This window comes from Tachypleus tridentatus, chromosome 13, assembly GCF_004210375.1.
Source record: "Tachypleus tridentatus isolate NWPU-2018 chromosome 13, ASM421037v1, whole genome shotgun sequence".
Classification (NCBI taxonomy): Eukaryota; Metazoa; Arthropoda; class Merostomata; order Xiphosura; family Limulidae; genus Tachypleus; species Tachypleus tridentatus.
In genome coordinates, this window is record NC_134837.1 from 163,784,171 (window position 1) to 163,801,301 (window position 17,131).

At 31.3% G+C, this 17,131-nt stretch overlaps 2 protein-coding genes across 12 annotated transcripts in view; both read right to left on the reverse strand.

Moving 5' to 3' along the window:
- The window catches only part of LOC143237534 (scoloptoxin SSD14-like), a 32,556-nt gene extending 29,480 nt beyond the window's left edge, over positions 1-3,076 (reverse strand). Inside the window, exon 1 of one of the 4 annotated variants that reach the window (XM_076476925.1) lies at positions 2,718-3,076. In XM_076476925.1, coding sequence (XP_076333040.1) covers positions 2,718-2,728 — 11 coding nt within the window. In that variant the 5' untranslated portion in view covers positions 2,729-3,076. The remainder of the gene's footprint in view (positions 1-2,717) is intronic. The other 3 variants (XM_076476922.1, XM_076476926.1, XM_076476923.1) reach the window with 3 other exon arrangements.
- Positions 3,077-11,589: 8,513 nt separating this feature from the next.
- The window catches only part of LOC143236782 (RNA-binding protein Musashi homolog Rbp6-like), a 254,822-nt gene continuing 249,280 nt past the window's right edge, over positions 11,590-17,131 (reverse strand). For all 8 annotated transcript variants that reach the window (XM_076475333.1, XM_076475332.1, XM_076475331.1 and 5 more), the window contains 2 exons: positions 16,950-17,022; positions 11,590-15,238 (listed from right to left, as the gene is read on the reverse strand). In XM_076475333.1, the coding sequence (XP_076331448.1) occupies positions 16,981-17,022 (42 nt within the window). In that variant the 3' untranslated portion in view covers positions 11,590-15,238; positions 16,950-16,980. The remainder of the gene's footprint in view (positions 15,239-16,949; positions 17,023-17,131) is intronic.

A 17,131-nucleotide genomic window follows, 5' to 3' on the forward strand; every position in this document is an offset into this window, starting at 1 on the left:
CAGTCAGCCATAGCTATGAATTTATAGGCTAGGAGAAAAGCAACAATCCAGTAACATCAACCACTTACTTTTGGTTTGCTCTAATCGAATAATAGGACATGACTGTCACTCTTATAATGCACTCACTCCTTCTAAGCACGTAGTGAGAATTTGTTTTATCAGTAACGATAAGTGAACTATGAGCATTCGAATTCACAGTCCAGCACGCTAATACTAGGTAACATGAAAAAAATGGTCTAATAACGCTCTCATCACGTAGTTTATCTCAGATGTCAAACTGCACTAAAGTTACACTGTCGGAGTCGTTTAACGGACTTTCATTGGTCACTAGCCGTTGTTAAGGGAGATTGCATTAAGTTATGTGTGTATATTGCTGTCAAGTTTTTCTAGGAACATTAAATCTACAATAATACATGAAGCAAACCGGTAGAGTTTATGTGTTCTGTAAGTATATGTATACCTTATTCTTTCTTGAACGCTACGTTTTATTAACAGTATCAGTAAGAATGTTTAATAAATCTATTTGTATTGTTGTAAACTTTTTACAGCTATGTGTTTTTTTAAATAATTATTTTACACTGTTTCTCTGGTATACGCACGTAGGACTAACCTAAATCTGTAATATCGAGAGTACTCGAATGATGGAATAATGCATTCTAACCAAAGCACCTGACGATTTTGTGAACCTGACGATAACCGAAGAAGGTCGACACGTTGTTCACTCCTCTACGTAAAATATTTTCTCAACCCAAACGAGCCGTTTTTACATATAGATGATGTAATAGCTTTTTACAATTCAAACAAACGTGAAATTGTGTGTGTATTTTACAGCTTATACATGAGAGAAGAGCTAGATTTTAACATTTTCCAGCTTGTATACAGTGTATATAGTAGTAATAATTAGTTTTCGTTTTTACTAACACAAGGCTCAACATTTCGCTGTAGTCGTAAGGAAAATGTTCCCGATTGTGGTAATGTCAATCAACGAAATGGTGAACCTTGTGTTATTAAACACGTCTCAGTTTAGTTTCTTTGGTCTTTACTTTCTGTTTTACTGGTATATCTTCAGACTTTATCAGTTTTATTGTGTTGTAACCGTACTGAAATAATTAATAAAAGAAAGATTTAAAGGGATATAACTTACTTTGAGAAGTTTAGGAGTTAATCCGACTTTAAGAATGTAATGGTGTCCTGTATTAATCGAGAAACTATTTATATCTTAGGAGATGTGAAACAAAACGAACCTTCACGTAGCCAGCATGAAATATATGTTATGAGAATATGATACTATTAATAATTTGTCTTCAAATTGTACTAATTGATATGTATATTAAGCAATAGTGAAGCAGTAGATAAAAGTTAGACAGCTCTTTTAAGCAAGAAATCATGTATTGTTTGGTCCTAAGTTATATTGTGTTAAGTCGACTCTACATTGTGTTATATATAGTTCAAGGTATATCCTATGTTATGTTGTGCAAAATATAAAGTTGGTCTCTATATTATGTTGTGTTGGGTCAAAGGTTAGTTCTACATTATGTCGTGTACAATGGAAGATTGCTCCTACATGAGGTTGTATGCACTAGAAAGTAGATCCTACATTAAAATAAACCTAATAGAAGGTTGGTCATACTTTATGTTATATTAGATCGAAGGTAGATTCTACATTATGTTGTGTACAGTAGAAAGTTGGACCAACATTATTTTAAACCTAATAGAAGGTTGGTCATACTTTATGTTATATTAGATCGAAGGTAGATTCTACATTATGTTGTGTACAGTAGAAAGTTGGACCAACATTATTTTAAACCTAATAGTTTGAACCTAATTAGGCTGTTTCTGCATTATATTGTGTTGAGTTGAAGACTTGCCCCATATAAGGTTATGTATTTTAGAAGTTTGGTCATACATCAAGTTGTGTGCAGTAGAAAATAGGTCTTATATTTTATTGAACTTAATAAAGGTTGGTTCTGTATTATGTTGTGTTGAGTCGAAGTTTGGTTCTAGATTGTGTTACATGTGGTTGAAAGTATATCCTATGTTCTGCAGTCCAGCACAGTCTACTTGAGAGCGTGTGGATCGTGGGGAAGGCCATCTACTTAATTAGGATGCAAATTTTGTAAAAAATAACTGAAATAAATTAACTCATATTAAATGCTATTAATATAACTGTACAATAATTAATAAATCATACGACAGGGCATTATTATGAAACATTCAAATGACATATAGTTTTTAATTATTAGTATTATTATTAAGACATTAAAACCCTTACGTTTTAGCTACCTAAATTACTATTATTATGTTTAGTTTTAATTATATTTTATTTTAGTTTTTTATTTCTACTTGTCATAAACTTTTGTATCAGTTTGGAATGTGAAAATGGAATATGGTCAAGTAAGTATTTAGATGTGATGGACAAAACCTTCTAAGGCTGAGCCTGGTCCTAAATTACATTTTGTTGAGTGAAAGTACATTGAACGTTATGTAGTATACAATAGGTTGTAGAGTAAAATTTGCGCATTTAAAGGTCAGGAATTATGTCATTTATAGATAAGATACATTGTACCTGCTTTAAAAATTAAGTCCTCGATTTTGTCTTAGTGGAAACATTTTTATTTGCAATGTAACCACCTAAAATAAACTTATTAAAAATTGACATTTTGGCAAATTATCAGAAGAGAACAGTTAGTTAAATACAAACACGAGGCTCTACTTACTCAAGTTTCATTGTAGAACCAACTAGTTGATGTTTAGAACAAGAGTCCTGTTTCTGAAGTAGTGGATAAGCAACGGGAAACAAAGCAACTAAAAGCACAGATTATGCGTTCTGTTGCCTTCAACTCTTATCTTCTCAAGTGAGTTAAAGCATTAGGTATCGAAAGTAGTGATAGGAAACTTTCCGACAGGCACTCCACCAAACTAAGGTCACTTGATAATAATATTTGTTATCACGAAAACTACACAAGCTTACGTTAAGGCTGTTTAGTTTGTTCTTGAAGCTTTTAGAGTGTATGTATAATTACAATATTTTTAAAGAGATAAGAATAAGTAACCACTCTTTCCGGTGTTTTAACCAGATAACTGAATAAAAAGACATATAATGGATTAATGAACTATTCGAAAACCTGAATTTATAATTATATAGATTGTACAGATTCACTTTGTTGAAGACATAATTAAGAATGGCTCGGACCTCTAGCGAGTAGATTAGAAAACAGTTCCTATTGTAACTCCTTCATATTCTAGGTGGCGTTTTCTCCTTACAGACATATGAGCCGCAATGAAGTAAATATAAGGCGGAATATTTTCTTCAGTTAATATGTACGTAGAGGGATGTATTGGTGTACTAGAAATACACGACATACATACATACTTCCACGTACATGTAAGAACGTTTTGTTTTTCAATAATTTTGGAGCTTAAACTCTCCACTTTTATTGTTAACAAAACCTAACCTACCATAAATATTCCTACTTCATACTGCTTTACTTATGTAACCCAACATGCTAATGTATAAATGTTTGTTTAATTCTTAAGCCTAAATTTGCAAAATAAGCTATATCCTTAATGCTCTGCGCAAGTATTTTAATCTTAATATAAGGAACCCTCAAACTTGTCGCAGACTTACCTGTAAAATATAAGGTCCATAAAATACTAAAATAATAAATTTAGACTAGGACTTTAAATAAAAATTTTCTCTAAAAATGCGTAAACGCGTTCACCATTATAATTAACATTAAAATAATCTATTCCGAAATATATTAGCTTAGCAATGTAGTTATTAATAATTGTGAAATACTAGAAACAACTTTTGTTACTTGTTATTTACGGCCACCAAAATAAATTTATTCTTCCATATAGAGATTTATATGCGTTGGTGTATTTAATTCTCCACTCAAACACAAAGAGTTTTAAAAGTCTTTTGACAGACATTTACATTGGATATCACGAACCTTTTTGCTTACAAATAACTTCTTTGTTAACTGTCACGAACTACACCAAATATCTCCATCCTTACAAGAGGATTTTGAAAAGTGCATTTTAAACTCTAGAATAGCATAACCGATTCAGTCCATGTAGATCCAATATATTTTCAAATACAATTTTGTAAAATCTACTTATGAACTATACTAATTGTATATCCATGACTTCATAAGTTACAGTGTTCTTAGACAACAAAACGCACACTAACACACAAAGAATACAGCAATTTACAGTTGGAGGTTCCTGTATATTTGTGTACTAAATGAGTGATTTCTTGATCGCTCCTCTACACTGACCGTTTTATAGCTTCAAATTACTCAGCTGGTAACAATTTCTGGACATCCACCCGTAAGGCGAGGGGAAAAATATGACGGTAATTTGAGGCTTAAAGGTTCAGTGTTAAATTTCGTTCGTTTTAGTGGTGTCTTCTGACTACATTTGAGTGAGAACCTGAACAGTTTCTTCAGCGAAATTGAGCAAAATCAGATTATACTAATTTTCGATAAGAAGTTTTTTGTTATGTTTAGAATTAAGCATAAAGCTACACAATGGGCTATCTGTGGTCTGTCCACCACAAGTATCGAAACCTGGATTTTAGTGTGTAAGTTCGCAGACATATCACTGTGCCAATGGGGAACCCGATAAGAAGTATTTAAAATTTAAAAAATCCAGTTGTATATGTTGTGAATTTGTATATCAAATGAGAACTTTCGCGCGGTTGTTTACCATATTATATGCTAAACTACATTATATTTTACATATTCCAGTGTACAGAATTACGAGGAAATGATAAAGTTTTACTGTTACAGTAGCAGAAAAAAAATCACCCAAGAAATGAAGTCCAGACACTTCTCACAAAAGGATAAATACAGAGTTTCTATCATATATATCATTTACATTAAACTATTTGTTAATAGCCTTAATGTATCTTTTCTAAACCGTCACGTGACTCTACGTTATTCAGGCTTATATATATATATATGTATACTATATCATCCCCTGAGAATGGATTTACTTTCCCTTCTATGTATTAACCAAATAAAAGTGGTTTAATAATTATTTAACACAATTGCTGTTTCTTATCTGTGTATTTAAGGAAGTTAAATGCATGTACATTTACATGCATTTACAAATTAATTTATTGTACTAAGGGACTTACTGCAATAGAAACTGTTTTGTCATAGGTGTAAAGTAGTTAAATGCAATTGGTCTGTTATAAAGATTAAAATATCTTTAAAAAATTATCAAGTTTGCGTGGCCTGGCATGGCCAGGTACATAGAGAGCTTTACTTGCAATATGAATCAGAGGTTCGAATCACCTATACACCAGACATATTCACCCTTTCACCTCTGGAGAAGTTTTAATGAGATGGTCAATTTTCATTTTTTAAAAGAGTAGTCCAAAAATTGGCGGTGGATATACCGTATAATGAGGTTTTAATCGTAAACAAACCATTCTTGACATGCAGAAACATTTGATTTAATATGTCATAACGACCTTAAGTTTAAAACATACATGATTGGTCTACTAACCATTTTGGTACGCTTGATATCCGGTTTTATCATAAACCGTATAGCTAAGTTTAAAATTCAGGAAGAAGTTTCGAACCTCTTCAATTTAATAGCTTGAGTATCACAAGGATCGGTACTTAGCCTTGTCCTCTATAATATTTTCGTTAATAATATATACCCTTTCCCCTAAACTATACTTTAGCATCCAAATATGCCGACAGTATAGCTCTATGGAATACTTCAAGCAACCAAGATACCGCTATCTCTCGAGTCTAAACAACACTTGACACTTTATCACAGTGGTGTAACAAATAGCTCGTCGCCTTAAACCATACTAAAACTCAAACCATCACATTCCGTAAAAAAGTCAATAAATCAAGAAAAAATTACTAAACGTGAACTACAGTTAAACAATACGAACATTAATTTGACTAACACCATTACATTTCTAGATTTAACCTTTAGGCCTAATCTACCATGGAGGAGACACTATAATAATATTATAAGCAAAACCTGTACAAGAATTAATTTTCGGAAACGCGTTAGCAATCTCAACAAAAATGTGTCATTCTAACATTGAAGCTGCAACATAATGACAAACCAGTATTCAAGATCACAGAATCTCCAAAACAAAACTATCAAACTCCCACTCAAACTATCAAATTACACTTCATCAGCTTACTTTGAGTCAGTAATCGAACTACATTCATTACAGGACAGGTTTGTCAAATTTTCATCAAGATATTATAAACGTACTCCTATAAGGAATTCACAAATCCAAGAAATCACATGCATAAGAAAAATCCTTGCCTCCTGGGCTAAATATATATCTTCTTTTAATACCATAAAGTAGTATACCTATTAATCAACCTCTCATTTTCCGCTTTGGACTTTGGTTTTTCTCCGGGTACTCCGGTTTCCCACACAAGCAAATACTTCTTTATTGGATATATAGATCTTCCGGTTCCTTAGTCCTCGAAGGACCATAAATCGCTTTGCAACTTTAGTAATGTTATTTGTATTTTATTTTATTTCTATTTTTCTTTTTTCGACAGGCACACTACTATCTCTGCTCAACCCACTCTCTTGGCCTTTTTCGCCCAACCTAGCCCGCTTGACTTCTACAGTATAGCTTTTATTGGCATTTCTAATATGATTTTTCATTGCTAAGATTCCTCATACTTCCTGCACAGAGAGATAATACCGTTAAATTACGGTATTAACGTTTACCTTTTCAAGAACTAATCCTAATTCCGCGAACTGAAGATAAACGAAAGTATCTGAGCGCCCCTGGATGTCTCTCAGGCCTCTTCACAATCATAATCTTAACACATATAAATAGGGTTAAGTGTCTGTAGCTGCAGTAACAGATCATAAAACGTATTTAATTGTCAATATTTACATCACCCAGCTTGTTTCTTAACACATATAAATTGTGGTTAACTCTCTGCACTAATTCATTACTAGCTCAACATATAAATTGTGATTCACCCTCTATATCTGAAGTAAATCACCACTGCCTTTAAGCCTGAAATAAACTTCAAATGACATTCTAATAAAGCAAAATCTCAAGTTCCTTATACATTTATAAATGTGCAAGAATGTTTTGAAATGAAAAATAAAGATCGAGTAACTTCTTTCTATTCAAATTTCTTTATAAATATTCTGTTGAGGAACTAGTAACTGAAGAAATTAATACTGAAATAGTTTAACTTATATCTATCTAAGAAGCCTTGTTTTTACCTGAATAGTTACATTAGATCTTGTTTCCATCACTTCTTGACTGTCATCTTGTGATGTCATTTATCATTAACTCTTATTTCCCAGATTTATATCTCTTTACCAAATTACCACTCAATACCATAAAATGTACAAATCTGCAAGTGCTCATTATGGTAGCATTTCTATTTTAACAATCTTTAAGTTTCATCTCAAATTCGAAAATGCAACTACATAATTATTCTGTCATCTAACATTTCCTATTGCATTTAGGCACGGCGGTTAGGGCACTTGAGACGTAATCTGAGGGTTGCGGATTTAAGTGCCCATCACACCAAACATGCTCATCCTTTTAGACGTGGGAGGGTTATAATGGTACAGTCAATCCTACTATGCGTTGGTCAAAGAATATTCCGAGAATTGTCAGTGAATGGTGATGACTAGCTATCTTTCTCTAATCTTTCACTGCTGATTTAGGGATGGCTAGCACTGATAGCCTTCGTGTAGTTTTACGTGAAGAACAAACAAGCAATCCTATGGTATTAGTTATGCAACGCACCAATAAAATTCTACTTTATTACGTCATAGTTAGTTATCTGATCGCTATTATGAATTTCTATTTGTTTGCTTATTTTACTCATTCAGTGTCAAGCTGCTTGCAAAGTCTTGAAACCATGAAATATTCAGAGTACATTTTAAAAGGAATGTCTGATGTTCGTGTTTGTTAAAATAGATTCATAGTCTGTTTACTACATACCATAAAGGCAGTCTTTAGTTATTTGTTTATTTGCCAATTTTTTTATTACAGAACAAACAGTTTAATCATAGATAGACCTATATTATTTAATGGATTTTCGTTCCGTATGAAATATGACTACTTTTTCCAAGCTTTTCTTTGCAAGCTTCTTTATTTTTATTGAAGTTATTTTCATAAATTCCCAGACATTCACCACATTATTTTTAGCTAATACACTTTATATATGTATAATATTTGTTGTTTCTGTTGGACGTAATTTTCCTTCATTTTGAATCCGATATGAACAAATTACGAGAAATGTGGAAAACAAAATATACCGCTTATGTGATTTTTATGACAAATTCTGAGTTAATGATTTCCATGATTGACTAGCTTTTGGCCTTTAGACCTTCTTTTTAATTGTTCATACTTTTATTATTATTTTATGTTTTACTATACAGTTGGAATTTTCCTTGGATAATCACACATTTTAATAATTATAAATATGTTTTTCCTCCGATGTTTTCGTTCTTCACACGTCTATAATTATCAACTATAATGCCAGGATTTACACACTTTTCACGATATTACCTGATTGTATCTATTTTTATTTGTTTAGTAATGAGTCTAAGTTTTCACGAAGTCTACATTATTAGTCTTCAACTAGCCCGTGGACAGATGGAACTATTACTGACCATTTGCTTATCAATGATTAATAAGGTTAGGTTTGGTTTGGTTTGAATTTCGCGCAAAGCTACACGAGGGCTATCTGCGCTAGCCGTCCCTAATTTAGCAGTGTAAGTCATCACCACCCACCGCCAACTCTTGGGCTACTCTTTTATCAACGAATAGTGGGTTTGACCATAACATTATAATGTCCTTACGGCTGAGAGGGCGAGCATGTTTGATGTGACGGGGATTCGAAACCGCAACTCTCGGATTACGAGTCGAGTACCTTAATCATCTGGCCATGCCGGGTCAATATAGTTAGGAGTAATGATGTTGCAACATTAGGCTTAACGTTAAAAAAAATTATTTGGTGTTAATTTGTCTAAACTTTGAGAGATTGGAGCCTATTTCTGAGATCAAATAAGTTGCATTTTCATGGTTTTAATGTTTATTGTATATAGTCTGGATTTTTTATATTAGATGTTAAATGATTGTCAAGCTAGTGTAATTTTTACGCTTAATGTTGCTATTTATTCCTGCTTTAGTTCATCTTTCAGTTGTCTTCTTATTTTCCATTTTATTTATTTTTACTGTATTCGTCAAAAATTGTCTATAATAGTGAGTAAATTCTAATGTTATATTTCATTTATGTTTATAGATAACTCATCCAAGGATCATCTCTTCGGACTTCTGTTTACTGCAGAAGCGTATATTGATTTTTAAGTTCGTGGACCTTAAATTAAGAAAATTATTTTTAATCTTAAATGCAATTCCATTCTTTCTATTAATAAACAGTGCCAGTAGTCTATTCTTATTTGAATGTCTTTTGGAGAACATCGTTTTTAATTTTAAGATAGGTCTTTTTTCATTATTATTTCCAGTTTCCAACCTGTCTCGCACTCGAATTTTCTCATTATTTAAGAACCTTGTGATCTGCGAGCGTTTGTGTTCAGATGTCATTGACATTTATTTCTTGTCCTACTATGTCATTGGTCATATTTTTTTCTTTTCTTGCAGCTTTTAGTGTAGACATCTCTACAGAAGCAGGAGGGTTTGAGCAGATTCTTTAAAAAAAGAAAGTTATTGAAAATATTTTTGTCGATTTGATTTGTCTATTAACAGTTAGAAAATAGATTTGTCTTTTTTAATGATCTATCACCTCTGAGTTATTCGTTGTTCAATCTGACATGAAAGTGTTATAGGAGCAACATTTTACTTTTAAACATGGTTAGATAGAACCAGGTGTGTTACCATTGTTGTACCTGAAGTACTGCTTGGTTGTTTTTTACACAATTTCATTCGTTGTAATAAGGGTTTCAATGCTTTGTAGTTAAGGTTAAAGTGCACACGTACTTGTAACAGATGAGGAATGTTTCCAAAAAATATTAAAACAGCTTTAATATCTTTAACATGATTAAATGTTTTCCGATTGTATAAATTTTATATATTGTATACAGATATATATATTAGTGACATTATTAAAAAAATCTGAAACTTTTAACGTACGTCATAACAGTGATAAAACTAATAACTCTTTAACTTTGCATGTCTTTACATAATTTTTGACTTAAAATAGACGTAAGAAAGAAAGTCAAAATTTACATTTTTGTGTTATATGTTAAGGATAATTTATTACCCTTATTAATCGAATATTTATTGTCATATTCTTCAAAGTTTTACTTTAAGAGGTAGCTTAAAATAAATGCTACTTTGAAGGTATAAAATTGGGTTTCTGTGGTATAACTATTATACAAATATTAGATACCTCTTTCTTTCTTTCTGATTAGAAAAAAAAGAATGAATACATCTTGTTTTTTTTTAGCCTCACGTATTACAAATTAAAAATACTGTAATGGAAATTTGAGTTCATTCATAACTACAAGGGAAAAACTTATATGTACGTTGTATCTTAAAATTTAATGTTTTTGACACTTTTAAGTATGACCAAATAATTGTTACTACATATGAAACTAAAAAGTAAACATTGTTCAACCAGCGTCAACTTTGTTACAGCGTTTATTCGAACAAATTCACTGAGCAGATTGCTTGGACTATACAATAACGCATTTTTTTCTGTACACAGGACAAAAAACATGGGTAAGTTTTAAGTAAGGAACTGTCTGTATTCCTTACAATAAAAAGTAACAAATGCAACTATTTAACAAACTAACCTCAGCATAGATAATCTTTTCATACACCAACCAACCAAGACGAAGGTAAAGAAAATTCTAGACTAAAGTTCATCAGTGTAAACAAAGTTTATACGAATTAGCACCAATGACGTGATTAAACATCAACCAAATCGTTGTCATATTAAGGTGCTAATTAAATTACTTGTCACATTGTTTTTGACAAAAATAGACTCGTCTTTAAGGACAATCAACCACTATAGCAGTCATTTAAACTTCTATGTCTCTTCATGTATGATCGACTGCACCTTTGTGTCCAGAGAAGAAAAACGCAGTGACAAGTGTTTGTATAACATATATTGTCAATACTGCTGCGATAGCAATAAGAAATCGTCATTAATGTTTATAGGAAGAGAATTACAAAATTTCATCTATGACAGTTATGCTTTGTCACTTTTTCTATGTTTTTTATTACTAAACATTGTTCTCATTTCTCAAATCCTGTAGTTAGTCTGTACAGTCCAGATAACGGAAATAGTTACAAAATATAACATGCTTTTATCACAATGATTCAGGGCAAATAAATTAAATCACTTGTACAAAGTCTACGAAGAAAAGGTAAGTCGAATATTCCTTATGAAACAAGCTGCAGCTCTTTGTTTCCGAGTTACAAGGAAACAGGAAAGTTTTTGCCATTAATAGAAAAGACATTGTATAACTAACCAGATATTATCCTGTATTGTTATATAGTACAATGTATATACATATAAGTTTTATATATAATTTCCAAATACCAGTAAGACTCTTAATTCAATAAAACCACACATTCACATATAAATAGTCGTCTAAGATTTACTATATCAAACAAGGGTCTACATGAGATCCACTGATCGAGTTGCCTGTGTCTTATACTCGCGGACGAAACAATTTAACATGTTAACCGGATTTAATATAACAATTATCCGTGTAGCAATAAAATATTTAAATCGTAGCCACTTCAGTGGCGATCTGTTAAGTAGAATATTTAAATAAGTAAGATCCAAGGTCTTACACACTTAAAACTCCATAACTTCCTGATGCTATCACTAGATCATTCAGAAGTTACCATGGGGATTGAAGTTTCGCGTGCACTTGAAAAATACAACTTCTGCTTAAATAAACATTGCAATTTATATCAAAGAAAGCAAATATTTCACAGACATACGTTCGCTACAAGTACAATATACATTATCGATACGTACAATATATATATATATATATATATGTACACATATATACGAAAAGACAAATAATAAATTATACAACTTATGATTTACAAGATACCTATGTAGTAAGGTATTCAAACAACAAGACTAAACACAGTGTACAAGGCCTCAGACAGAGGTTGTTAACTAAAATATATAGAAACACAGAGTTCTGAAGGTATAGCAAGTGTTCTAAACGGAAATTGGTGTTCTTCTGAAGGAAAGGGTAAGGCATCTTTGTCTTCAGCTAAAACCAGAAAACTATAAATATTTACAGACATGGCCAATCACAGCTCTTATTGTTTATGACATGTGATACTGCACTGATAGTCAAAAGACCACAAAATTTCCAGAATATAAAAATGTACATAATAGAAACGTTGAAACAAGGTTTGTCACTGACTCGTATTATCAACACCTCTAAGTCTGAACGAACAAGTAACTATGAAATATTTGACGAGAATAATAATGATACTTCTAATAACACACCACAAACATATAACAGTATTTATAAAACAAAAATTATTACCTTCATGACAACGTGCTTTCAGGTTTAATTTATTCATGACATGTATACATACATCAGAACAAGTGCCGGAGAGTAAAATATTTACAGACATGATCTGAAGAAAACTTAAATAGAAAATTGGAGTAATTTACGGTCTTTGTGAGTTTTTACATGCAACGTCTTTATCTGGAAATCATGATATATCTTACTTTAGTAAACAAGAATTGAACAGTACTATGATAAACTATTCTTCAACTGAATACTTGAATATTGATTTAGCTCAACAGTTATCGAAGGCCCCGTATGATTTTAAGAATTGAAAATCAGTTTTTAACTTCAATAATGTTCTTCTAAAATTTAAGTACTTGTTTGATTTACAAAGATATGGTTTTTTAATTAATTTACAAGGATATAGTCTTTTTAAATTAATCTTTATGTTTTTTCTTCTATCGCTCCGACTTATCAGAAGTACAGTTAAATCACCACTAGCTATAAAACCTCATTTTTAACACCATTTTTTATCCTAAAATCCACACCAATTTTCTTCAGCTGTCAGAAACATTTGAAAATAACTGGAGAGTTTCATCTGTAGTAAGTTAAACACAATACTGTAAATACATATAATTAAAATGTTTTTGGTTACTATAAAGCGTATATTAAATACCTTTGTTACCTTTCATCAAAGATAAACACATTATAAGTGAATTATTTCAAGTTGATACAAAGTAAGCAATTGAATATACAAATTAGTAATTTGATAAATATTACAGTAGTACAAGACCGACAAAAAGTCATGGATAAAAGATATGTGATATCTAGACTATTTCGAAGAGCATATTTTTAAACTTTAATAACGTGCTTGTTTTATGTAATTTATAAAGTTACTTTATTTATATAGAAGAGATATAAAATAGCATGCAGAAGTGGAATTGGAACATAAAATTCATAACTTACGTATTCATGTTGCCTTCCATTACATCTGAATATCTTAAGTATAATACGTACCATAGAGGAACAGTATTAAGGTTATTAATTTTGTCAAAACTTTTTATGTGTTTAATTTTCTGCGATGCTGGTAGTTGTGGTACATGAAGTAATTTATTTAAAATATATATAAAATAAAACTATAATTGTCATAGTAAAAAACAACATCTTCACAAACCACTTTCCATATCCAGGGTAAACTTCAAGATGAATCATCTCTTTTTGGTAAGAATACAATAACGTTAAGACATAAAAACCTAAAAGAAAATTTTGCAAAGTACGATATATCTGTTTTAGCAGTCTTCATGAATAATGTGCAGAAACAAAAACATACTGTGACAAATGTAAAAAAACATAGTTACCTAGCACGCTGTGTAGTTCATTTTAATTTCAAGTTCATATTAACGGCATTTTGTATCCGCTCGTTTAACTATTGCAAATGTAGCATACCAATCTAGAAACTAGTAAACCCTAAGTCCAATCTCTTGAAATATCACACACTATTTGAAATGTGCTTGTAATTTATCTTTTAAGAACCAATATTAGTTGTGTATTGTTCACATCGATATATGATTCCAAAATAAGTATTGTTAAAAATCAGAACAAGCTGGGCCACTTTGTTTACTTCATCACGGTGAACTAGAGAATCTAAGTTTCATGATATTACGAGCCCCATGCCATATTCCATACATGCTATTGATATAAAATATAAAAAACAATATTACATTGCTCTGGTATTGCTTTCGAATTAATTGCTTCAAGACAGTGGCAGGATGTGCAGGCAATGGCAACTTTTTACCCGTTTAGACATCATGTTTTACTTGACACTTTAACGGACAACATTTCAACTTTTCTCAAATTAACCTTTGTAATATTTCTAGTATTTTTTTTGCACTTGATTTAAACTTCTTTGCTCATTAGTTTCATAAAATGGGCTTTAAAGTACATTTTCGGGATGAAACCTTACGATATCATTCAACGTAAATGAAAATGTGAAAGTGTATTCATTAGCCAGTAAGGTATTTAGTATCACAAATAATCTGTATATTTGAACTTTTTTTTTTTTGACAAAAACAATAAATATCTTCAAATCACTGTCCATCATTGAAACCAACATAAGAAACATCAACATATACATAACGAAACACCAAAAAACACCAGGAAAGATTGTTTAAATCACATAATTCTATTAAACTGTCTAGATGTAACGTTACAAAAAAGGTTTTATTCTTCCATAATACCAGCATTATGACCGCTTAACAATAAAGGATATTTTTTTGTTCGTAACGTCGGTACCAATAAAAACAACCATTCCTTAATGTAGCGGCACTTCAAACGATACACTTAACATTTACATTTTCAAAAAGACTAAAAAAAGAATGCATCCATGTTTCATTGAATATAAATCATGAAATAACGAGATTTATGTTTTATTTCCACAACTGACTGGTCGTGTCAAATATCGGTATAGGTGAAAAATAAAAACCGAAACTGTCGGTATCAGGTTGCCACGCTTGTCCAGCATTGAAATAGGATGTCTTCTGACCACAGTGAGGGGGTGGAAGAGAGGGACAATCACTTGAAGCGGAAGAGGCTACCTTTGATCAGAAAAATATCGTGTTGGTTCTCTAATCAATAAACTTCACGAAGTAGCCGGTGTCGCATTTGCGTTTATACGTTAGGAGAAAGCAAAAACAAAAAAGGTTCACTTCTCCTTCATGATCCCCGAGCTCAGCTCACATCCGCTTCCAATCTATGTAGAAACAAATAACGACGGAGTTCAACGAGATATATTTAGTAGAAAATATCAAGTTATACCGAATATTACTTAATATTTTAAAAGGAGATACGTACAACAATATAAAATCGATACATTTTGGTGTATTATACACCCTTAGTACTTTTATTTTTCTAGAGACATCAGAGAACCATCACTTTGTTAATCATAGCTTTGGAGAGAGATCACAATCTTGAGGAGTCGTAACTGCAAATTTTGACAACAAAGACGACTCTACCACAAATTTCCATCCGATACTACAACACATTATTAATAAAACTATCAGTAAACGCTATAACACACGTCATTAGCTCCATTCTTCAGAGAATACACTACACATCTTATGAAATATTGTATAAAATACACAACAGTATGCATTATTAACAAAATTCCTCATAAAATACTACTACACATCTTATTCAATACATCTCTCTACATTTTACAGGAAACATTCTACAACAAACAACACTGTACTTTTTATGTACAAAGATATATTTAGTCATTCAAAAAAAGTTTTACTAACATTTTGAGCACCTTTCTCAAGACGGTACCACAACAGATTATTAAAACAATCTTCAGAAGAACATAAAAATAAATACAGTATTTCCATAGCATTACTCAAAGAACGCAAAATCATATGTTAACAATTATAATATTTAGAAGTTATCATAATAAATTATTGAGAAGACATTACAGCATGTTATTTTGGAAATATCTCAGTACGCCGCATTCAAAACATTCTCTAGAAGATACTATAAAGAACCCTGTTTAGGAAACATTGCAGCTTACCCCATTCAAATATTATTTAAGATACACCGTATCTATCCTTATATCGAACATTTTTCGCTCTCAGAGTTAACCCTGAGAAAATAAATAATAGAAAATATTCTTTATGAGAAACTACGTTACACCCTGTTTATTTATAAAGTCTTTTTTTTTTTTTTTTAGAAAATACTAACATCAAGGCTCATCCCTAAATCTACATTGTACAGTAGAAAGTTAAATGAAAGAAATAGCACAGAAAATATATTGTAAACATAGTACTGAAGTTTAAGGTGGTTGTTTTATCTGTAACATGAATTGCAAGCGATTTCACTTTATACACATATTTTTTTGTTGATAGGAATTTTAATAGATGGTGTTATAAGGATTGGAGGAACTAAAGGTAAGATATATTACAGAATAGATTTTTGTAATAAGGAATTTAAGCAAGAAACTTGCAATAGCTGTAACATTTTAAAGCTATAGAAAACCAAAATAAAACTAGTCTGATATGTTAAGGTATACGATAGCCAGTTATTTATTTATTCAATGTATATTTCCTTTATATTCTCAAAACAATTAATAAATATCAAATATTCCATGTAAAGTTGCATTTTAATCTCTTTTACTTGGCATAGACCCCCTCCCTCCCAGTTGCTCAGTGGTATATCTACGGACTCAACTCACGCTGCTAATGACCTGGCTTCGATATCCATGGTGGGCAGAGCATAGATTGCCCATTGTGTAGTTTTGTGCTTAATTCCAAACAAAAAACCCTACAAAAAACTATAGAAAAAACGCCTATATAATTTACTATTGTGAGTACTTACTTGCAGAAATTTATTTATTAACAGTACATAATACTTATTTTGAAATTTAATCATTTTGGTTTTGTGAGATGTAATATTTTATTCTAATGACTTACCAGTCGCTTCTTCACTCCCAAACCTTCTAACTCAATGGTATCCATTTGTAAAAGCCGCAGCTATCAGGGGACCCTATAACAATAATTACAATACTTAGATATAGGATACTATTGTAGAAGTAGAAATTATTAAAGAATCATAATGAGCTACAATTTTAATCTTATATATATGGTCCACTAAC